This window comes from Salvelinus fontinalis, chromosome 15, assembly GCF_029448725.1.
Source record: "Salvelinus fontinalis isolate EN_2023a chromosome 15, ASM2944872v1, whole genome shotgun sequence".
Taxonomy (NCBI): domain Eukaryota; kingdom Metazoa; phylum Chordata; class Actinopteri; order Salmoniformes; family Salmonidae; genus Salvelinus; species Salvelinus fontinalis.
The window spans coordinates 20754867-20780138 of record NC_074679.1 but is presented as its reverse complement, the minus strand read 5'-3'; the positions used below and the strand labels follow the sequence as shown (position 1 = coordinate 20780138).

Genomic DNA, 25272 nt, shown 5'->3' with positions numbered 1-25272 from the left:
CACACACACACACTCTCGCTGTCTCTCACTCTTGCTGTCGCTCTATCGTTCCCACTGTCGCAGTCTCTCACTCTCGATGTCTCTCTCTCTCACTCTTTCTGGTTTGCTGAGTGTTTCTGATGCACACGGCAGTTTGCAAGAGGCCTCACTTTCTGTTCACACACAGTCAGGGTTGGAGTGAAAGTATGGGTGAGGAAAGAACAGAGAAATTTACGAATACATTCCGCTCTGTCTCGATCGCTAACGGTATGTTTCGACCAGAAGCTGTGCCTCCGCTTGACAACTCTTCACTGCAAAAGGTTGTCCTCTTCGTGGGCGTGGGCGTAGGCGTGAACCTATAGTGAGTAAGTTACTAAGTAAATACATTTTGAAAATGTAAAAAAACGATGTAGTATTAGCTAGCTAGCTAGCTAGTTAGCTACAGCAGGCCACTGTGTGTAGGCGAATGAGCTGCTTATTAGCTATCTAGCTAGCCAACTTTACATAGTATAGCTAAGTGAAATATCATCAGCTAGTTAACTTCATATTAGCTTAGCTTGCTATCTTGATGTAAGCCTATTTATCATTGTAAATTAAAAACTCATGCCCCAAATGAATGTATAGATAACAGCAATGGAAGAGGGTGAAAGGATGTTCTGCTCCAGTTGTCAGAAAAAGGAGTAGGTGTACTAGTTAGATTGTGGGATGACATTAGGCAGATTGTGGGATGACATTAGACAGATTGTGGGATGACATTAGGCAGAGTGTGGGTTGACATTAGAAAAATATTCTCCAGTTCTAGTCCCTAGAGAGAAAAACTATGGAGACAGACAGAGAGATATTAGTCAGTGCTGTCTAATTGTAATAAAATGAAGCCTGTATCTTTGTGATGTCTGTCCTCAGATATGGAGAGCTGCAAAAGCCTGTCTGTAGATGAAGAGGTCCCAGTGAATGTCCCAAGAGACTGCTGGCATATCCTTGTATGCCATGAGTTGTATGTGTACTTATGTTAGTAAATGTTTTATACAACATTACAGTTAAAAGTCACACATAATGTAGGCTACAAACGTATTACAAATGTAGCAGGCCAATCCTTCTCCTAGGGTATGCTGAGTATGCAGGCTTCTGTTCCAGCTCAGCACTAACACTCCTGATTCAACTTATCAAACCTAATGAGTTGATAATAATGTGTATTATTGCTGTACTGGAATAGAAGTCTGCTCACTCAGTAGATCAGGAAGTGGAACAAGGTTGGCCACCTCTGGTAGGGACTGTCGTGACGTGGCTATCATTGATGTGATAACTGTTATTTTCTTAAATCAATTAACTACGTTTAATTATTAGACATGGTTAAATTAATCATGTAACAATTAACTCATTAGCAATCTTGGGGCACCACGGGAAAAGTTAGTTTAATGAGTTAGCGTTTCCCGAATTAACTCAAGAATATATCAGAACATATCTTTATCATACCAGTCATCCATTAATCATTATTATTATTAATTATTATTATTATTTATGAAGTCAACTGTCCAGATGAGTCGTTGTTTCGATTCAGAATGGCAAATGTCCCTCTTCAATTAGCATTGGCACTAGCCGAGTGGCATACATTTCTCCAACGTAAACACAGTCAGAGGACGGAACACGGCAAAACTCCCGAATAAAGTTTCAATAATCTGATTAAACTATATTGAAAAAACATACGTTACGATGATATGGTCACATGTATCAAAAAAAATTCGAGCCGGAGACGTTAGCCGTTCGTTACCAAGGCAAAACAGAAGTCAATCCCACTTCCTTCAGAGTACCGGAAGTGGACGGTCACGTCAAAGAAATTGTTTTTTTTCCACCACAGACCAAGAGGAGCACAAAAATGTCTTCTCTGACATCCTCTTTACACCAATAGGAAGGCGTATAGAGTGTCAGCAGACTCCTAAGTGTTAAGACCATGTATAGGCATCAAGTTGAAAAGAGCATCGATTTCTGACATTTCACTTCCTGGTCAGGAAAAGTGCTGCAGAAGGACTTCTGTTTCACTCAGAGAAATAATTCCAACTCTTTTAGAAACTAGAAAGTGTTTTCTATCCAAAAAGAAGAAGAATATTCATATTGTACGAGCAAGATTTGAGTAGGAGGCCGTTTGAAATGGGCACAATTTCACTGGCTACTCAACACTTTGCCTTGCAGCCATAAGAAGTTAAACAGCTGCAGACTGAATGTTCCTGTGTAGTCTAGAGAGTTTCTATCCATTTCAGCGTATTCAGCTCGCACTGCACGTATACTGGTCTAATATGTTAATTCTTCAGCGAGTCCTTTTATGCACTCGCCTTGGAGGACGGTTCCATCACGTTGCCACAATGTCTGTGCTCACGTTGGCGTGGTTACTGACTTGGCAAAAGTTTATATGAAAAACAATGATCTCATTTAGAAGGCTAAAATTACATTTAATCTTCTCACAAATAGTTTCAAATTTAATCATATAAAATTACAACATGTAGATGTAAATCTAATAACTGGGATGTATACATTTGCAGAGTTACCCTTATCTTGTAATACCATCCTTAATGACCTCACAAAACAATACACTTTTGACATGATTGTTTGGATCCCCACAAACCATTTCCCACATTTTTTATGTTACAAATATTGTTTCATTATCCACTTTTGGATGTTGGAGTTTAGGCAGCCGATTCTCTCTCTACACACATCATATTCCTTTGTTCAATACTGCCGGGCCAGAGAGAGAAAGTTTACGACTGGTTGTTAAAGTTATAAAACTGGCCCACTTCCCCCCTTCCTCTCTGGTGGGAGAGAGGGGGGGCTCTCTTTTATCCTCACCCTGGAAGGAAAGTCATGACAGGACTTTTTTGTTCACCTAGAAATTATGCTTTAGTAATAGTAGCTTACTTACTAAGATGTCTAACATTTACAAACAAGTTAGATTATTTGTACATTTTGAAATAATATTTTAATTAATTTAATGTTGATTCATTGAAGTGAAGTTTTTTAACTTGTTTTAATTTTTAACTTAAAAACAATATTCAAGAAGAACTTGTGTCAATGTTCATTCATCACAGATCACAATTTTGCAATAAAAAGGTGTGAAGGGGATCTGTCTCGAATTTGCTGTGTTACTTTGTTGCTTTTTCAAATTAACATTACATTTTTGTCCAGATGTGAGCTCTCCAATCGGTTTTATTTGATTGTCACTCTGTCTCAGGATATCAGCCATGTGAACCCATTTTGCAGCTTATCTGTAGCGGGGTGCGTAATTGTCGGCAGAGAAGTCAGGCGCAGGAGAGCAGAACTGGGTAATAACCGGAGATTTATTAAGCAAAACCAACGGCATCCAGAACAACAAGATAAATGGGCACAAAAATAACCCGTCATGCGCTCACTGGGAATGTGCACAAGCACTACAATAAACAATCCCACACAAAGACATGGGGGGAACAGAGGGTTAAATACACAACACGTAAATGAGGGAATAGAAACCAGGTGTGTGGAAAAACAAGACAAAACAAATGGAAAATGAAAATGAGATCGACGATGGCTAGAACACCGGCGTCACCGACCGCCGAGCGCCGCCCAAACAAGGAGAGGACCCGACCTCGGCGGAAGTCGTGACATTATCATAATGGCATGCGTCACCAATGCAGCCATAGGCCTACAGTATGATGGCATTACTGGCCTAATGAACATGTGCAATCAATGTGCCCTTGTCATTGTACATCTGAAGCAGAGAAAAGCTAAACTGACACATCAATTGTATATTGTTGAGCTAGCTATATGTTCTCAATTGAAAAAAGTATACCAGTAGATAATGTATATGAGGCTAACCATAAGCGAGATTTTCTACATTATTTTTCTGACATGAAATTGTTTAGTGCAAATGCAACCCTAGGTACAGTACTGTACATGAAAATAAGGAGCTGACCATTTGTAGGGTTATTAAAATGACAAAAAGGAAAATAATGGGGCATGGGGAGCGTTGTAATTATACCTTGTTTATTTGCTGAGAATGATTTTAGAATACACAGACAAAATCAGAAAGTCAATGGCATAGAGGAAGATTGTAAAGATGTTGTTGTTGATGGTGGTTCAAGAGAGATATGTACAACAATGTTTGCAATTCGAAGCCACAATTTCCTTTACCCAAAGTACCCGGTCATGTGTATGTAGGCCTATGTATTTTACAGGAAGTGAGCTATCATCATCAACGTCATGACACAAGTATAATGAAAGAGCCATAAACTATAATATATTAACATTTTATTGTTATGATACCATAATCGAATTGGTAGCATATTACTTTGGAAATGCATGCTTAGTGAATCATTACCACTGTTGTAATGTGTGTTACTGGTACTTTCTGGGCAAATTTTACAATGTAATTTACTCAACACATTCACAAATGCTGGGTTTGATCCCATTTTTGAGGTTTAGGTTGATTGAGGTTCATAACTAGTTAGCAGCACAAGCAAACATTGTTATGCAAATCTCTCTTCACCCACCATCAACACCAACAGTCTCTGCAATCCTCTTGACCTTATGATTTTGTCTCTATATTCTACACGCTGTGTGATCTACAACCTAAAAGGGTTCTTCGGCTGTCTCCATAGGAGAACCCTTTGAAGAACCCTTTTTGGTCCCAGGTAGAACACGTTTGGTTCCAAGTAGAACCGTTTTAGGTTCGAAATATAACTCTTTCCACAGAAAGTTCTACATGGAACCAAAAAGGATTTTACCTTGAACCGAAAAGGTTTGTCCTAAAATAACCCTTTTAGAACCCTTTTTTCTAAGAGTGTAGCAAAGAAAAATCATACAGAATTGGAAAACCAGACAGAGCGATGATTGGCTTTCCTCCATCTCTTTTGGTTGTGCATGCCCGGAACTAATGACACGCAGAACTATGTTTCATGAACGGAAGACTTTGAAGCAAACATCTGCTCCTCACTGGATTGGTTAATTGCAGCGGTGGCCGTGTTCAATTTGCATAAAGTAGAGCAGTGCTGAACTTTTTCTACCGCTCCGCTAGCAGGGTTCCCGCCACTCACCTTCCCACAATCCCCTGTGCATTGCTCCTCGTGATCTTGTTGAAAATGAATAGGGGCGGAACTTTGTCTGGCGAATTTGGTAGTGTTGGAAACCCTACATAACACTCAACAAGTGCTCACCCTTGGTTTTTGTCCCCCTTTTCTCTTTCTCTTTCTTTCTCTCTCTCTCTCTCTCTCTCTCTCGCTCTCTCTCTCTCTCTCTCCATATATATATATATATATATATTTATATATATATATCTCGCATATATATATATTTATATATATATATCTCGCTCGCTCTCTCTGGCTCTCTCTCCCTCTGTCTCTCTCTCACTCTGTCTCTCTCTCTGTTTCTCTCTCTCTCTGTTACAGGATGGGCACAGTGGATCCCAGTGTGTCTCCATGCCCACCACCCCTGGTGCCATGCTTGTCCCCTCTCCCCTGTCCCCCAGCCCAGCCAGCCTGTCCTCCTACCATGGGGATGACAGCGACAGCATCAGCAGCCCCGTCTGGCCAAAGACTCCCTCCAGCCCTGTATGACACGCCTTCTTACATTTTAACCAATATCTTCCAATGTTTTATTTCTTGTTGTTTTTTTCATGTACGATGACTGATTTCAGTAGTTGTGTAAGTTTGCAAGGTTGGAGCTAATTCCATATCTCTCTCCATCTCTTCCGACTCAGAAGCTCAACTCGTCCACCATGACTAGCGAACGAATCACGCGCCTGTATGATATGGGTGGGGAGCCGGAGAGGCGTGGCTGGGTGGACCGGTACCTGTCCTTCATGGAGGAGAGGGGTACACCTGTCCCCCAACTTCCCGCCGTGGGCAAGAAGCCCCTGGACCTCTGCAGACTCTACATGGCTGTCAGGGAGATAGGGGGCCTGGCCATGGTGAGAGACAACCACTGGGTTCATTTCATTATGTCTTACAGGACTGAAATATACTGCTTTATGTCTTACAGGACTGAAATATCAGTGCTTTTCTCATGTATTGCTGGACTGAAATACTGTGGCGCTATACACTATCAATGTGGTTTATTAGACTTGTCAATATCACTTATTTGGTAGTAGCTTTGAAGTGGGGCAAAGCAAATGTTTAGTAGTTTCAAGCCAGGAAACATACAGTGGACTAACATGCCATTGTATTAATGCTTTCCTGTTTCCCTTCCCATCCTTCCTCTCCTCCATACATCCTCTCCCCTCCCCTCAAAGGTGAACAAGAACAAGAAGTGGCGTGAGCTGTCCACCAATCTGAGTGTTGGTACCTCCAGTAGCTCCGCCAGCTGTCTGAAGAAGCAGTACATCCAGTACCTGTTTGCCTATGAGTGTAAGGTGGAGCGAGGAGAGGACCCGCCGGCCGACAGCAACACTGGGACTGGGGGGGAAAACAGGAAGCAGGCCAAGGTGCAGCTGCCCTCTCCTGGTAAGGACCGGCACTGACACTGATGATGATGATGAATTGTGATGATGATGGTGGTGATGATAGTAATGATTTACATTGTATCAGGTGAAACTGTACTGTATGCCGACTTCAATGCACCAGCACGACAGTCTTACTAGATGGGAGAATGTGTGCCTTTTCTCGGACTGGTATGGTGTCTTGGAATAGCATTTTGAACAACATTAAAAACAAGCAAATTACAGCACCTCTAAGCAGAGATGTGGCTTGATGTGATGACCGTGTTAAACATGTTAAATCATGTAATTCTGGTTTACGCTGCTATGCTATTTATAAGACAACGTTTTTGATTTGCATGTTGTCCCTGACACTGTGTTTCTAAGCACAATTACGGTGCCCAGCTAAGGAGAGAGAGCTGGAGCGTGAAGGTCACATCTCTAATTCAGAGTGGTGATGAGAAGAGTGACCTACCCTGGTTTTGAAATAGAACATCAACACCTCAGCTGCCTGAGTCACACCAGATTACTTTTACTAAAGGGCTGGAGAGGAGTACCTACCTTCAGCACACACACACACACACACACACACACACACACACACACACACACACACACACACACACACACACACACACACACACACACACACACACACACACACACACACACACACACACACACACACACACACACACATGTAGACACACACCTACTCAGGCATATGTCTGCATCCCAGCCTCTTAGACTCTTGATGTAGACATAACATTCTGATATGAATATTTACCTTCATTTTGAGCCAGGTCAGTCTATTTACTGGAACATACACTAAAATAGAATATACTGTAAGCTGAAACAGAATTAAATATGTGTACATTTAAGAACCAGAGCAGTCGCTATTACCTCCACTTACAGTAGATGACATAGTGCTGTGTGATTGATTGAAGTGGAGAGAGAACCATGTCCGCACTGTGCTCTTACCACAGATGAGACCTCATGTTGGCCCGATCTGTCTATCTGTCTATCTATCTCTAACACCTACTAACGATCCCTCTATCTATCCAGCCATCCATCCTGCTCCCAGGTGCCTGCCTGGCTGCCTGCTTCACTGACCATGTCAGTGAAGCAGGCTCCATGTATAGCTGACAGCTAGGTGATGATGTCACAGAGTAGAGAAAGCTGTTGAGCAGCAAAGAGGAGTTGTTGGGAGGGAGGAGTCGGAGGAGGGGAGGGGTATCCCCCTAAGATTGATTCATGAGGGTGGAGTAATAGATATAAACAACACTGACCGCCAGTCAACCTCTATTCACTCTGACACACACCTGTGAGCCAGCGCTTTCTGTCTTATGTCATCAACCTTTACACTCACACACACCTGTGAGCCAGCGCTTTCTGTCTTATGTCATCAACCTTTACACTCACACACACCTGTGAGCCAGCGCTTTCTGTCTTATGTCATCAACCTTTACAGTCACACACACATGTGAGCCAGCGCTTTCTGTCTTATGTCATCAACCTTTACACTCACACACACGTGAGCCAGCGCTTTCTGTCTTATGTCATCAACCTTTACACTCACACACACCTGTGAGCCAGCGCTTTCTGTCTTATGTCATCAACCTTTACACTCACACACACATGTGAGCCAGCGCTTTCTGTCTTATGTCATCAACCTTTACAGTCACACACACATGTGAGCCAGCGCTTTCTGTCTTATGTCATCAACCTTTACACTCACACACACCTGTGAGCCAGCGCTTTCTGTCTTATGTCATCAACCTTTACACTCACACACACATGTGAGCCAGCGCTTTCTGTCTTATGTCATCAACCTTTACAGTCACACACACATGTGAGCCAGCGCTTTCTGTCTTATGTCATCAACCTTTACAGTCACACACACATGTGAGCCAGCGCTTTCTGTCTTATGTCATCAACCTTTCCACAGACACACCTCTCTCTCTTCCTCTCGCTCCCTCATTTCTCTCTCTCTCTCTGAATGTAGAATAAAGGGCACTTGAGTTCACGCTGTGTAAATGTCCCCTCCCTCTCTCCTAGTGTTGCCTGCCTGTCTACCTGTCTTTCTGCCTGCCTCCTTCCCATTGTTGTCTGTCTGCCTGCCTGTATGCCTATCTGTATCTCTGTCTGTCTGCCTGCCTGTCTGCCTTACTTTCTATCTGCCTCCCTCCCAGTGTTGTCTCTCTGCCTGCCTGTCTGTTTATATGCTTGTATGCCTGTATGCCTGTTTCAAATCAAATGTATTTATAAAGCCATTTTTACATCAGCAGATGTCACAAAGTGCTGTACAGAAACCCAGCCTAAAACTCCAAACAGCATGCCTATTTGTATGTCTGCCTGCCTGCCTATTTATCTGCCTGTCTGCCTGCAGCATCTGAGGGATAGGAATGCTCTTAACCTCCAGTAACCACTGGATCCATTGTTTACTTTCTGAGTTGCTTGGCTATGGAGCAGAGGAGATATCCTGGAGAGAGGAGAATCCCAAAGACCCCCCCCATGCCCTCTCCTTTTCTCCCCCTCTGTCCCTCGCTCCCTCTCTCCCAGCCCCACTGAAAGCATCATTCTCTCTCCCTCTCTTTCCCTCTCTTTCTCTCTCTCCCTATAGGTTAAGAGCGCTGGACCAGTAACCGAAGGTTCAAATCTGCAGTTCTGCCCTTGAGCAAGGAAGTTAACCCCCGACAACAACTGCTCTCATCCCTCAGATGCAGCAGGCAGACAGGCAGACAAATAGGCAGACAGGCAGACAAATAGGCAGACAGTAGGACAAATAGGCAGGCAGGCAGACAGACAAATAGGCAGGCAGACAGACATGCTGTTTCGAGTTTTAGGCTGGGTTTCTGTATAGCACTTTGTGACATCTGCTGATGTAAAAATGGCTTTATAAATACATTTGATTTGATATGAAACAGGCATACAGACATGATGACGTGGATTAAGGCAGTCTCCCGCATCTCTCTGATTCAGAGGGATTGGGTTAAATGCAGAAGACACATTTTGGTTGAATGCAGTCAGTTGTGCAACTGACTAGGTATCCCCTTTCCCTCCCTCCCTCCCTCCCTCCCTCCCTCCTGTTGTGGCGGCAGGGGGTATTGTTAAATAATTCAGAAGTAGTATGAATTTTTTAAGCCATTCTTTATTCCTGTTAGAGGCGTGCGGTGCAGAGAAAGGCCATGAAGGCTGTTTCAGAGGAGCTGTTACACTAAACGCTCATTCACATATCCAGCATCTCTTATCTTCTAAAACTAGCCATCATGTTTTCCTTCATTCCTACTTCATACATGCCTTTTTCCTCTTTCGCTTTGTAGGGTCTTCATGTGTAATGCGGCGTGGCATTACATAGTTTCCTGTGTTGTTACAGACCTTCAATAATTTAATATTCCTATGCGCTGAAAAATTCATAGCCATGGCATCATATAATTTATGCATCATATGGTATGATACTAGCTTTATATCATTCTAGCTACCTTACCCCTGAGTGAAGTGTAGCATGGCCGGGTCTCTGGTACAGTAGTCTGTTACTCTCTCTGATATACTTTAGGGAGTGCACAATACAGTATAGTACAATACAGCCTGCATGTGGGTGAGCCTCACCCTTACAGACACCCTCCCCCCTTTCTGTTTTAACTACAGTTGTGCCCTCAGGCATAACCTCCACATAAACCCCTCACTGAGTTCACCCTGCCAAAAATGGAAAACGATCTTCAAAAAGCTGAAAAATAAAACTCTCCACATCGACTGCGGCAAGTTTGGCGCTCTCCAATGAGCTATTCCCACAGAGAGGCCTTCTCTTCCTCCTGTTTCCCTCTCTTCTTCCTCCTCCCCCTTCTTCTTCTCTTCCTCCTCTTCTCCTGCTCCTTCTTAGCAGTCCTTGCATTCCCCCTCTACTCTCGGCAGGCGCTGAGGTGCTGAGGCTCGTGTTAATGTGTGGTGGTTAGTGAGCAGGGTTAGGGAGTATTGGATTACATGTGATAAATTACATGTAAGGGATTACAAAAAACGGTAACTGTAATCCGTTACGTTACCAGCAAAAATATTGTAATCAGATGACACTTTTGAAAAACTAGATGATTTCTTCAAGGATTACTTTTAAATTCAGAAAGGATGTTTGCGGAAAAAAAATTCTTTGACACTTCTCTGTTTTCTTAATAACATTCAAATCAGTATTGAAAAAAGGCGCAAGAGTAAGTTTGTACCACCTAGGCATTTCTGACCACAACTCAGAGACCGCTAGTCTGACACACCAAATGTGTTTAATGGATCGCGGGAAAAGAGCAGAAATAGGCTTTTATAGGCTACAGTCTTCCAATGGTGTGACTGCTGTCGGCATCAAAAGATTATACAACTTGAATAAACGCTTGGAGGTAAGGATGACAGCAGTGGGGTAGTCTATGCCGATCTGGATATCACTTATTATTAATATCTACGTAGCACATTGATGTGAATCACACTGCTGCTCTCTCATTTAACTATTTGCACCTTACGGATTGTGGTTGTTGTGGATGGCTGTTCAGAAATCTAAATGTGTATTTGAACCCAATAATGGTTGAATTCAAGAAGTTTAAGCTGCCTATCAATCATTGTTTTTGAAACCAATGGACAGCCAGTGATAAATGCACTCTTGCGACAGCTGCATAATGCGGATCCCAGCCTATGGAATAAAAGTGGTACTAATTCATGCTGATAAATAATTACAATCCACAGATCTAATGGACACATGCTCAAACTTGCACACCTTTGATAAACTTAAAGGGGCAATCTGTTGTTGGTACATACATTTTTGGACGTATAAATTATAGATATTAATGTAAAGATATAATTTTATCATAGTATTATATGCAGCAGAAAGCGATAGGTTAGAAGAAGCCTACACAACCAAAACATAAAGTAAAATTTAACATCCATATATGGCCAGCTATGTACTGTAAACTTTAACATTGATTTATCCTGCAAAAGAAGTCGTTCAATTGGTAACATACATTTTTGTCTTCTTCTAATGCCTCTTAAGGGGAAAGTAATCTAAAAGTAACTGAATGTAATCAAATTATGTTACTGAGTTTGGGTAATCCAAAAGTTACGTTACTGACTACAATTTTGGACAGGTAACTAGTAACTGTAGCGGAATATATTTAGAAAGTAACCTACCCAACCCTGTTAGTGAGATAGGCTAAAAGGAGTTGGGGCCTCACATACAGTGCCTTCGGAAAGTATTCAGACCGCCTGACTTTTTCCACATTTTGTTACGTTACAGCCTTATTTTAAGATGGATTAAATTTTAAAAATCCTCAGCAATCTACACACAACACTCCATAATGACAAAGCGAAAACTGTTTTTTAAATAATTTTTAGCAAATGTATTAAAAATAAAAAACAGAAAAACCTTTTTTACATAAGTATTCAGACCCTTTGCTATGAGACTCGAAATTGATCTCAGGTGCATCCTGTTTCCGTTGAACATCCTTATTTTTTGTAACCAATTGATAGTTACAGTCTTGTCCCATCACTGCAACTCCCCTATGGACTCGCGAGAGGTGAAGGTCGAGACGCCATGCGTCCTCCGAAACACGGCCCTGCCAAACCGCACTGCCTCTTGGCACACTGCTCACTGAACCCAGCCGCACCAATGTGTTGGAGGAAACACCGTCCAGCTGGCAACCGATGTCAGGTTGCAGGAGCCCAGCCCGCTACAAGGAGTTGCTAAAGCACGATGGGACAGGGAAATCCTGGCTGGCCAAACACTGGGACAATTGTGCAGAGCATAGATCTCCCGGTCACGGCCGGCTGTGACACAGCCTGGGATTGAACCCGGGTCTGTAGTGACGCCTCAAGCACTGCGAAGCAGTGCCTTAGACCGCTGCACCTCTGTTGATCATCCTTGAGATGTTTCTACAACTTGAGGTCCAGCTGTGGTAAATTATATTGATTGGACATGATTTGGAAAGGCAAACACCTGTCTATGTAAGGTCCCACAGTTGACAGAGCATGTCAGCGCAAAAACCAAGACATGAAAAGACACCAAAAAGCATGAAAGACACCAAAAAGCTTTGACAGTCCCCAAGAACACAGTGGCCTCCATCATTCTTAAATGGAAGAAGTTTGGAAACATCAATATTCTTCCTAGAGCTGACCGCCCGGCCAAACTGAGCTATCGAGGGAGAAGGGCCTTGGTCAGGGAGGTGACCAAGAAACCGATAGTCACTCTGACAGAGTTCCAGAGTTCTGTGGAGATGGGAGAACCTTCCAGAAGGACAACCATCTCTGCAGCACTCCACTAATCAGCCCTTTATGGTAGAGTGGCCAGACAGAAGACACTCCTCAGTAAAACGCACATGACAGCCCGCTTGGAGTTTGCCAAAAGGCACCTAAAGACTCTCAGACCAGGAAAACAAGATTCTCTGGTCTGATGAAACCAAGATTGAACTATTTGGCCTGAATGCCAAGCGTCACGTCTGTAGGAAACCTGGCACCATCCCGGGTGAAGCATGTTGGTGGCAGCATAATGCTGTGGGGGTGTTTGTCAGCAGCAGGGACTGGGAGACTAGTCAGGATTGAGGGAAAGATGAACACAGCAAAGTACAGAGAGATCCGGAGTGGCTTCGGGATAAGCCAGGAGTGGCTTCGGGACAAGCCAGGAGTGGCTTCGGGACAAGTTTTTGAATGTCCTTGACTGCCCCAGCTAGAGCCCGGACTTGAATATCTCTGGAGAGGCCTGAAAATAGCTGTGCAGCAATGCTCCCCATCCAACCTAACAGAGCTTGAGAGGATCTGCACAGAATAATGGGAGAAACTCCCCAAATATAGGTGTGCCAAGCTTGTAGCGTCATAGCCAAGAAGACTCGAGGCTGTAATTGCTGCCAAATGTGCTTCAACAAAGTACTGAGTAAAGGGTCTGAATACTTATGTAAATGCGATATTTCTATTTTGTATTTTTTTTATAAATTAGCAAACATTTCTAAAAACCTGTTTTTGCTTTGCCATTATGGGGTATTGTGTGTAGATTGATGGAGGGGGGAAACAATTTAATACATTTTAGAATAAGGCTGCAACCTAACAAAATGTGGAAAAAGTCAAGGGGTCTGAATACTTTCCGAAGGCACTGTATGTCACCCCTGTCCTTGGCCATGGTGGTGGCATGGTTGTTACATTTACATAAGGGAAATGCTGGAAACAGGGAATTTTCAGGGTCATATGAAATGACTAAGAGGTTTTGTAACGATATTCGTCTTCGGATGAACAGGAAGGATCGGACCAAAACGCAGCGTGGTAAGTGTTCATGCTTTATTGAAAAACGGAACACTAAATACAAAATAACAAAGTGAATAAACGAAAATCGAAACAGTCCTGTAAGGTGCTACAACACAAAACAGAAAACATCTACCCACAAAACCAACATGGAAAATGGCTACCTCAATAGGCTCCCCAATCAGTGACAACGAGAAACAGCTGTCTCTGATTGGGAACCAATTCAGGCCACCATAAACCTACAAACCCCTAGACCATACAAAATCCCCATAGATAAACAAAAACCCTTGACAAGACAAAAACCCATAGACAATACAAAAACTAAACAAACCACCCTTGTCACACCCTGACCTAACCCAAAAATTAAGAAAACAAATATAACTAAAGTCAGGGTGTGACAGGTTTTGGCCTAGGAAACCCCTCTCAACCCCCTAACCCCCGCTCCTCAGCTCCCCCCATGCTAAATCTGCCTGGTCTCTATACACTAAATAGGACATTTCCTATTAATTTATAACCAACTGTGTGTTCTATCTCTCTCTCAAATGTTCTCTCTTTCCTTGTATCTCTTGTATCTCTCTCCATTTCTCTCTCTCAATTTCTCTCTCTCTCTCAAATATTTATTACAGGCTGCTACACATGAGCACGGTGGTGCATGACAACTGAGGGTTGAATGTTTATGTACTGTAGGGTTTTGACCCAGTAAAGGTGATTTAAAAATGTTCCCCCTCTCTGCCCCCCCTCTATCTCTCTCTTTCTCTCCCTTTATCTTTCATGCTTTCTAACAGCTAACTCAGGGTCCCTTCAGGGCCCCCAGACCCCCCAGTCATCAGGCAGCAGCTCCATGGCAGAGATGTCAGGTGACCTGAAGCCTCCCACCCCAGCCACCACCCCCCAGGGACAGGTCACCCCCATCCCAGCCAGCAGGTATACCATGATCCCCTCTTATTCAAGCACTCTCACTGCTGAGAGTGTATGTGACTTTGTTTGTATGTATACATACCATATATATCCTCTTTACCTCAGTTAGTATCACTGTACGTACAGTGCCTTCAGAAAGATTTCAGACCCCTTGACTTTTTCCATATTTTGTTAGGTTACAGCTTTATTTTAAAATTAATTAAATCGTTTTTTTTCTCATCAATCTACACACAATACTCCATAATGACAAAGCAAAAAGAGGTTTTTCAAAAGTTTTGCTAATTTATAAAAAGAAAATGGAAATATCCCATTTACATAAGTATTCAGACCCTTTACTCTGTACTTTGTTGAATCACTTTTGGCAGCGTTTAAAGCCTGGAGTCTTCTTGGGTATGACGCTATAAGCTTGGCACACCTGTATTTGGGGAGTTTCTCCCATTATTCTCTGCAGATCTTCTCAAGCTCTGTCAGGTTGGATGGGAAGGGTAAATGCACAGCTATTTTCAGGTCTTCCCAGAGATGTTCGATCGGGTTCAAGTTCAGGCTCTGGCTGGGCCACTCCAGGACATTCAGAGACTTGTCCTGAAGCCACTCCTGCATTGTCTTGGCTGTGTACTTAGGGTTGTCCTGTTGGAAGGTGAACCTTCGCAGCAGTCTGAGGTCCTGAGAGCTCTGGAACAGGTTTTTATCAAGGATCTCTCTGTACTTTGCTCCATTCATCTTTGCATCGATCCTGAGTAGTCTCCCCGTTCCTGCCGCTAAAAAACATCCCCACAGCATGATGCTGCCACCAACATGCTTCACCGGGGATGGTGCCAGGTTTCCTCCAGACGTGACGCTTGGCATTCAGGCCAAAGAGTTCAATCTTGGTTTCATCAGACCAGAGAATCTTGTTTCTAATGGTCTGAGAGTCTTTAAGTGCTTTTTGGCAAACTCCAAGTGGGCTGTTATATGCCTTTTGCTGTGGAGTGGCTTCCGTCTGGCCACTCTATCATGAAGGCCTGATTGGTGGAGTGCTGCAGAGATGGTTGTCCTTTTTGGAAGGTTCTCCCATCTCCACAGAGGAACTCTAGAGCTCTGTCAGAGTTACCATCGGGTTCTTGAGTACCTCTCTGACCAAGGCCCTTCTCCACCGGTTGCTCAGTTTGGCCGGGCGGCCAGCTCTAGGAAGAGTCTTGGTGGTTCCAAACTTCTTCCATTTAAGAATGTGTTCTTGGGGAACTTCAATGCTGCAGAAATGTTTTGGTACCCTTCCCAGATCTGTGCCTCGACACAATCCTGTCTCAGAGCTCTACGAACAATTCCTTTGACCTCATGGCTTGGTTTTTGCTCTGACATGCACTGTCGACTGTGGGACCTTATACATACAGTTGTGTGCCTTTCCAAATCATGTCCAATCAATTGATTTTACCACAGGTGGACTCCAATCAAGTTGTAGAAACATCTCAAGGATGATCAATGGAAACAGGATGCACCTGAGCTCAATTACGAGTCTCATAGCAAAGGGTCTGAATACTTATGTAAATAAGGTATTTCTGTTTTTTATGTTTAATAAATGTTCAAACATTTAAAAAAAAATTAAAAAAAGGTTTTCCCTTTGTCATTATGGGGTATTGTGTGTAGATTGCTGAGGAGTTTCTGTTATTTATACATTTTAGAATAAAGCTGTAACGTAACAATGTGGGAAAAGTCAATGGGTCTGAATACTTTCCGAAGCACTGTATATTAAAGTGTCTAGATCAGTTGTGTCAAACATACGGCCCACGTGCCGGATCTGGGCAATGAGGGGGTCCAATCCGGCCCGCGGTGGTTAAATGTGAACTGTGGGGGAAACAAACTCAATATTCTTTAAATTGACTAAAACCTAATGAAAACTGTGTAGAAATTATAAAGGACCTTTATTCATACAGTTTCTTGACCGTGTCCAGCTTGCTAATAATCACCCAAAATAAATTCCAAGAACAATGGACTATTTTTAGCAAATTCTGACAACAAGGAAATATAGCACCTTTTCAATGTGGCCCTATGGACCTCGTTGAAGACCGAATGCGCCCCCCGGGGAAAAATGAATTTGACAGCACTGGTCTAGATCCTCACCTTTTATCCCTTTCCTTCTATCTCTAGGAGCAGTGTTGTGAGTGTGCAGGACCCGTTCTCTGAGGTGAGCGACCCGGTCTTCCAGAAGCGTAACTCCCTCCCCCCGGGGGGCCCTGGGGGACCGTACCAGCAGGGGGTCAACATGCCCCCTAACATGATGATGAGGATGCAGTACGAGAAGGACCCCTTCGTTGGCATGAGAAAGGGTGAGTAGACCATGAACCCAGGCACTGGCACAGACTTACCACCATACTGTACACAGCAATAAGCTGATGAGTTGTACAAACATGGCAAATGCAGAGCGTAGTCCTACTGCGACATTCTCAGAACTTTTTAAGAACATCACGCCAGACTAAATTGCGTGTGACAACAATATATATATATTTTTTAAGCATTCTTGTAATGTTTTACAGGAACTTACAACTAGAAGTCCAGCAGTGCGATGGGCACTTTGTGTCCTCTACTAGGGTTGTTAGTTGCCTGTCTGAGCACATGTCCGTGCCGGGCAGGCTGGCTGGTGGTTTACAGAGCGGGGGATAGATACCTGTGTTTTACTGGTATGACTGGAACGTCAAAGCTGTTTGTCAAAGGCACTTTGCATGTATTAGTCACTCTGATGTCATTGTATGTCTCTCGTCCTAACTTCATCTTTCCATTTTCCCTTTTTTACCTATGCTGTTTTTCCCCCATCTTTTGGGCAACACCTGATTTGACTGACTGTTCATTGGGATTGGTTCACCTCTGAGAGCAGAGGATGATTGGAGTTTGGATGCTGAGTTCTGAGAAATGTTGTCTCTGAGTGAATAACATAACTGGGTTGTCAGCACAGGACATTGCAGGATCTCCTGATCATGCTGAAAGAGATTATTTATTAGTAGGAGACTAGTGCCACCTAGTGAATAAACCATTACGTCAACAACACTAGAAATATACACTGTGTTTCCAGCATATTGTCCATTCATACTGTGTTCTTCTGGTCATTCTCCACAGTGGCAGGAGGGGAGCCCTACATGCCAGGCCAGATGACCAGTGGTGGCATACAGGATATGTATGGCAGGTCTACATCAGGCATGGGCCAGCGCTCCCAGTACCCATATGGACCAGGCTACGACAGGAGGTAAGCAGTTTAGAAACCAATTCTGCCTTGTTTACATGTATTCATGCAAACTGAAGGCTTGACTGTCTGTCTTTCAGACCAGACCATCTGATGGGGATGGAGGGGAGCATGGGCCCCCCCGGGAACCAGAGCAACATGGGACCTTCCAACAGCGAGGGCAGCATTTACTCTCCCAACAGATACCCCTCCCAGCAGAGGTGAGGAGCACACCCATCCACCATAATAGTGTTTGTGTTGATGTGTAGAAACTTCCTTTCTGTTCATCAGCGACTAATTGATTTCCTCCTCTGCAGACACGAAGGCTACGTGCAGCAGTACCCTGGCATGTCATATGGAATGCACCCCTCAGGGATGTACCCTCAACAACAGGTGAGAGACAGACACACTAAGGAGCTCATTGAGCAGGCCTCGTGATGCAGGTACAGCGGAGTTTAGTTTAATGATTGGTTTAGTATTGAATGTTATCGGAATAAAATAATCACCTTGGAATCTTTTGCTTCTCCACATGGCTACAAGCGCCCCATGGAGGGCATGTATGGGTCCCCAGGCAAGAGACATGAGGGGGAGATGTACAGCCCCCCAGCAAAGAGACATGAGGGGGAGATGTACGGCCCCCCAGCAAAGAGGCATGAGGGGGAGATGTACGGCGCCCCAGCAAAGAGACATGAGGGGGAGATGTACGGCCCCCCAACAAAGAGACATGAGGGGGAGATGTACGGCCCCCCAGCAAAGAGACATGAGGGGGAGATGTATGCCATGCAGTATAGGGGCCAGCAGCCTGACATGTATAACCACTACACCACTGGTTACTCTGGACCTGAGAGGAGGCCCATGCAGGGCCAGTTCCCCTACCCTTCCCCCTATAGCCGAGAGCGCATGCAGGCCTCTGGCCAGGGGCAGCACCCCATGGGCCCCCAGATGATGTCCGGGGGGCCACTCTCTAACAACGGAGTGGAAGGACCCCAGGGGCCCAACATGTGGCCCTCCAGGACAGACATGGGTTATCCCTACCCCAACAGACAGGGGGCACCCTCTCAGGTACCGCCATACGGTCCTATGGGGAGAGGAGATGATTTGGAGGGCCGACCCATCCAGGATGGTCAGTGGCTTGGGCACGGAGGCCATCGCCAGTCCTCCTACATGTCAGGTGGTATGACCCCCATGTCCTCCCGCCAGCCCCCCTCTGCATACCAGACCTCCCCCTCCATGGCCAACCACCTGCCCCGAGCCCCCAGCCCCGGCTCCTTCCAGCGCTCCATGGAGGCACGCATGTCCCCCAACAAAGCTGTCTTTATGGGCTCCATGAAGATGCCAGGCAAACCAGGGATGCCCATGCCAGGGCAGGGTAATGGGCACCCAGGCCAAGTCGCACCTAACCTGCTAAGAGATCTCAACTACCCTCTAGGATCTGTAGAGGCCACCATGCCCGTTTTCAAGCCACGTCGCAAAATTACCTCCAAAGACACTGGTAAGAGATCTTTCTAATGTCTTTCTAATGTTCTGTAAAGTCAAACTAGCATTGGGATTATGGTGATCATCTTGATATCTGTGACAGGTATTAATTACAAACCTTCCTCCTCTAACCCCTGTCCTCTCCACAGGAACCCCAGAGGCGTGGCGAGTGATGATGTCTCTGAAGTCAGGTCTGCTGGGTGAGAGTACGTGGGCCCTGGACACCATCAACATCCTGCTGTATGATGACAGATCTGTGGCCTCCTTCACCCTCACACAGGTAACTGGAGACACTCTACACACTCTTCTCTTACTATGGTTCTTAACCATACCGGGATTGAGTCTTGATGTCACTCTGAAATTATTTACATTTAGTCATGCTTGACAGTTCTCCACCCCAACACAAAGCAACACATCTTTATCAGAATACGCTGTAGATAATAAGGGACGCTAAAGTGCCCTAATGCCATTTGTTATTTTGTTGTGTCTGCAGTTGCCTGGCTTCCTGGAACTGATAGTGGAGTACTTCAGACGCTGTGTGATGGAGATCTTTGGCATCCTGGAGGAGTATGAGATAGGGACCATCGGCCAGAAGACCCTCCTTGGGGCTGAAGCCTGTGACCAGGGGGAGGAGCTGACCTCTGAACCTGAGATGGACTGTGAGGCCAGCCAACCAGAGCCTGAGCAGGAGCAGGAGGTGGAGAGGGGGGAGACGGAGAAGGGGGAAGTAGAAAAGAGGGAGGAGAAACCTGTTGACATCACAGAGAAAATGACAACGGAAGGTATGTCACCCCCCAGTGCAACGGAACCAGCCCCTGAGGGAACGAAGGAGGAATCTGAAGCCGAGATGAAGGTAAAGAAGGAGGAGGGGGAGAAAGAAGAGGAGGGGGAGAAAGAAGAGGATGGGGAGAAAGAAAAAGGGAAAGAGAATGAGGAGAGTGAAAAGCCAACCGAGAGTAAGGAAGCCTCAGCTGAAAGTAAGGAAGACTCTCCTTATCAGGCTCCTTCAGAGCACGAGCCAAGGCCACAACAGGCCAGCAAGTACGATAAATTCCCCGTCAAGATCCTGCACAAAGAGGACCTGATTGAGGACATGACAGAGCAGCTGGGCCACGTGACAGAGTTCACTAGCGGACTGCTCCACTGGCAGGCAGGCGGGGGTGATTCCACCGCCCACATCCAGGCCCACTTTGAGTGCAGGGGAGAGCACACTGACAGGATGGAGGGAGAGAGAAAGGAATGTGCCAGTCTCAATAAAGAACAGGACACAGAGGGGGGAAAGCAGACAGAGAAGGGTATCACTGCCACCATCGATGATATACTGTGTGCCCGGTTAGGGGCTTTGTCAGAGGGCCACCCTACCCACTCTGCCCCCACCTACCCCTTCAGACTGCACCAGGGAGGGGGACACCAGCACATCACCCTGCTAGAGGACGAGCCCCGCTGTCTGGACGAGGCTCCCCTCTCCACGTCCTCCCCCTGGCAGGACTCCCTGGCCAAACGCTGCCTCTGTGTGTCCAACATCATCCGCAGCCTCTCCTTCATTCCTGGGAACGACTCAGACATGTCCCGTCACCCAGGCCTGGTGCTGATCCTGGGCAGACTGCTGCTGCTACAGCACCAGCACCCAGAGAGGAAGAGGACGCCCCCTAGCTACCAGAGAGAGGAGGTGCAGGAGCGGGGCCTGGCCTGCAGTAAGGACGAGTGGTGGTGGAACTGTCTCGCTACACTCAGGGAGAACACCTTGGTCACTCTGGCTAACATCTCTGGCCAGCTGGACCTGTCCCTCTACCCTGAGACCATCTGCCTGCCCATCCTGAACGGCCTGCTCCACTGGATGGTGTGTCCCTCTGCCGAGGCCCAGGACCCCTTCCCCTCAGGCACCCCCCACTCGCCCCTCACCCCCCAGAGACTGGTGCTGGAGTGCCTTTGCAAGCTGAGCATTCAGGACAACAACGTGGACCTGCTGCTGGCCACGCCGCCCTTCAGCCGCCAGGAGAAGATGTACGCCACCCTGGTGCGCTACGTGGGCCAGCGTAAGAACCAGGTGTACCGCGAGATGGCCGTGGCCACCCTATCCAACCTGGCTCAAGGAGACTCTACGGCAGCACGTGCCATCGCCATACAGAAGAATAGTGTGGGTAACCTGATGGGCTTCCTGGAGGATGGAGTGAGCATGGCCCAGTACCAGCAGAACCCCCACAGCATGCTGCACATGGCCCACCACCCCCCCATGGAGCCCCCCAGCATTAACATGATGTGTCGGGCTGCCAAAGCTCTGCTGGCTATGGCAAAGGTGGAGGAGAACAGGCCAGAGTTTGTCCTGTATGAGGGACGAATCCTGGACATCTCCATCTCCTCTGTGCTCAACCAAGGGGTGACCAGCATCATATGTGAAGTACTTTTTCAGTTTGTAAAAAAATTATGACAGCAGGGTAGACGGACCTGAGCCAAGAGACAGACAGAGAGACGATGAGAGGAACACGTTATTCTGTGGTTTTATATTTTTATTTAAATGAAATGGAAGAACTTTTTTTTTATATATAAATATATATATAGCTCCTCTGCCCCCATTAACGCTTTGGTTTTGGGATTTGAAAGATGATTTTAATACAGATATTTAATACCTGCTGTTGTTTAAGTGTATATTGTTTGAATACTTATTTTTCCTTTGTTTTCTTTTGTTTAACCAAAGCTGGTGCCAGATTTTGGAGAGGATTCTTTCATTTCATTTTTCTCTTTTGAAATGTTTTGGAATTGTATAAATGTTCATATCTTTATTGACCGTATGTGGTTTGTTTTGTTTACAAAGATCATATTTATTTAAATTGTGAAAAATATTGTAGATAAAACTTAACTTGCCAAACTTTCAGAAAAAGAGAACACTGATTTTAAACAAACATGTAAATGTTTCAATTGCAGGAGAAAAATGTGCAATAGGCCTAGTGCAAGTTGTCTGTTCATGGCACTTGCAATATGTAATTTTGACCATGGGTAGGCAGTGTTGCATCAGCCAGTTAGAAAAAATTGAAAAGATTGTCCTCATTTTAACAGTGTCAAATGTTTGACTTGCTTCATTGTTGTCAATCATTGCTACTACATCCGGGAGTCAAGTTTCACAAAAGAACAATATCTTAACCACTTGTGTTGCATTTGTTTTATTTCCTTTTAACTCAAGTTGGCACTATGTACTGTATATACTGTACTGTATATACTGTACTGTATATACTGTACTGTATATAATGTACTGTATATACTGTACTGTATATAGACTGTTGTACATTGGAACCACTTTCACTTTTCTTTAAAGTTTTGGTAGAATACATTCACTATCAAAAAAAGTTTCAGATTATTACAACTACTTTTTATTATTGGTGAGATTTGTTATTGTTATTATACCTATTTTGTTATTGGGGTCAGATATTTGAACCTGGAGGTTGTGTAGGTCTCTGTATGTATAACGTTCCTCTACGCATTGTACTATAGCTTCAAGCTGATCAAAACAATATTTGGTGATCAAATGTGAAAGTGCCAGGGTCAGGGATAACTAGCTGAGGTTACAGAACTTGTGAATATATTTATTTTATTGTATGTCCTCCATTCATGTAAATGGGTATATTTTTGAGCCAAGACAATGTAGTTCAAAAATAAACCTCAGAAAAGAACCCACAACACACACAAAATATGACAACTTATTGTAAATCTGCCTTTTTTCTTCTGACTCATTGACTGTCTTTGACTTGATATACATATTTATACTCTGTGTTCCAGCATGTTATGAATAAAATGTACACTGACTATTTGAGAGCTTGGGACTGTAACATTCTATCTGCAAAAAGAGCGCACACTGGTGACTAACTGTGCTGCTAGCAACAATTGAATTACGCTTTTTTCCAACGTTTAGTGACAACAGCCCTATGCAACGGGTGTTCGTAAATTCGTCAGTTATTCTGTGCCCTGGCACACTCTGAAATTGGAGTAGATGGACAGAGTGAATTTACAAACGCACCCTGTATAGCTAGAGAACATTGAACAGAACAAAATGCTGATCAAATTGGATATAGAACTTTATAGTCCCAAGCTCTCATATTGTTAAAGGCCCAATGCAGCCATTTTTATCGCAATATCAAATCATTTCTGGGTACCAATTAAGTACCTTACCGTGATTGTTTTCAATTAAAATGGTCAAAAATAAACAAAAATAGCTTCTTAGCAAAGAGCAATTTCTCAAGCAAGAATTTTGCTAGGACTGCCTGGAGGTGGTTTGAGTGTGGAGAGGAAAACTGAAAACTACCTGTAATTGGCAGAGAGGTTTGGAACTATCTCTCTTATTGGTCTATTAATTAATTAACCGCCTGGTGATTTCAACAGGCAGGCCAAAACTCCATCCCACCAAAACAGTCTGAAATTTCAGGCAGTCTTTTCAAACATTTCTTACACTTAAAGGGCATTAAGTGGAGTGTGCGGAGGAGAGGGGTGACATGGTTAAAATCCAGGCGGGCTGCAACGTTCTGGATAAGTTGCAAGAGTTTGATGGCACAAGTGGGGAGCCCAGCTAACAGCGAGTTGCAGTAGTCCAGGCGGGACAGGACTGAATTAGGACCTGCACCACTTCCTGTGTGAGGCAGGGTTGTACTCTATGGATGTTGTAGAGCATGAACCTGCAGGAGCGGGTCACTTTTTTGATATTTGCAGAGAACGACCGGGTGTTGTCCAGGGTCACGCCAAGGTTCTTTGCACTCTGGGAGGGCGACACTGTGGAGTTGTCAACCGTGATGTAGAGGTCTTGAGCGTGCAGGCCTTCCCTGGGTGGAAGAGCAGTTCCGTCTTGTCGAGGATGAGCTTGAGGTGGTGGGCCGACATCCAAGTTGAGATATCTTCCAGGCACGCAGAGATGCGTGTCGCCACCTGGGTGTCAGAAGGGGGCAAGGAGAAAAGTAGTTGAGTGTCATCCGCATAGCAATGACAGGAGAGACCATGTGAGATTATGATGGAGCCGAGTGACTCGGTGTATAGAGAGAAGAGGAGAGGGCCTAGAACCGAGCCCTGGGGGACACCAATAGTGAGAGTATGTGGTGCAGACACAGATCCTCTCCACGTCACCTGGTAGGAGCGGCCTTCCAGGTAGGATGCAATCCAAGAGTGTGCATAGTCATCATGGACAACTTTAGCATTTGAGCTAATTAGCAACTTTTCAACTACTTACTACTTTTTAGCTACTTTTCAACAACTTAGCATGTTAGCTAACCCTAACCCTAGCCTTAACCCCTTTAGCCTAACTCTTAAACTTAACCCTAACCCTTAGCCTAGCTAACGTTAGCCAGCTAGCTAACATTAGCCACCTAGCTAGAATTTGTAACATATCATACGTTTTGCAAAATCATAATATATAACATTTTTATTTGTAACATATCATACGAAATGGGTGATGGACATCCACTAATTAATGCATACTATACGAAATGTAACATATCATACTAAATGGAGTGTCTCGGATTTACGTACAGAATAATGCGAAATGCACTGAGACCAGGTTGCATTTTCCTGACCTGAACACTCACCAACCACAATCACAATCATGATGAAATTGGATGACATGGTGCTGACTTCTCTATGTGATTTAGTTCACGTTCTCTGTATGTGCAGCATGCCCCCTCTACCTAGAGGGAATGAGGACAAGACACTTGACTTCACCTCAATCATTCCTTGTCCACAACATCACTGATAAGTGTGGGGGTCAGGTAAGCAAAACTGCCTGTACTTTGGAGTTGATCAGTCTGATAGAGCCTCAAACGGACAGAGAAAAAACTGTTTTCAAGCATACCCTCTGTGGTTATTTATTGCTCAAATAAAGCATTTAGATCTTTCCCAGAATTGTAATTTGGCCTCTGGATGATAATTGATGATCTTATTTTGAACTCCCTTAAGAACACCATTCCAGTTACTGACATGGATGGTCTCATTAGATGTCATCATCTCATTTCAGGTTTGATTTTAAAGGGAAGATTATTAGGCT

General features: G+C 44.5%; 1 protein-coding gene across 1 annotated transcript in view; it reads left to right on the top strand.

Moving 5' to 3' along the window:
- The window catches only part of LOC129811526 (AT-rich interactive domain-containing protein 1B-like), a gene marked incomplete at its 5' end in the record, with an annotated part of 88334 nt that extends 65387 nt beyond the window's left edge, over positions 1 to 22947 (top strand). Inside the window, 11 exon segments of the mRNA XM_055862906.1 lie at positions 5391 to 5552; positions 5702 to 5911; positions 6233 to 6443; positions 14458 to 14596; positions 16715 to 16893; positions 17678 to 17804; positions 17882 to 18001; positions 18098 to 18173; positions 18321 to 19272; positions 19406 to 19536; positions 19750 to 22947. Coding sequence (XP_055718881.1) covers positions 5391 to 5552; positions 5702 to 5911; positions 6233 to 6443; positions 14458 to 14596; positions 16715 to 16893; positions 17678 to 17804; positions 17882 to 18001; positions 18098 to 18173; positions 18321 to 19272; positions 19406 to 19536; positions 19750 to 21684 — 4242 coding nt within the window.
- Positions 22948 to 25272: the final 2325 nt, after the last annotated feature.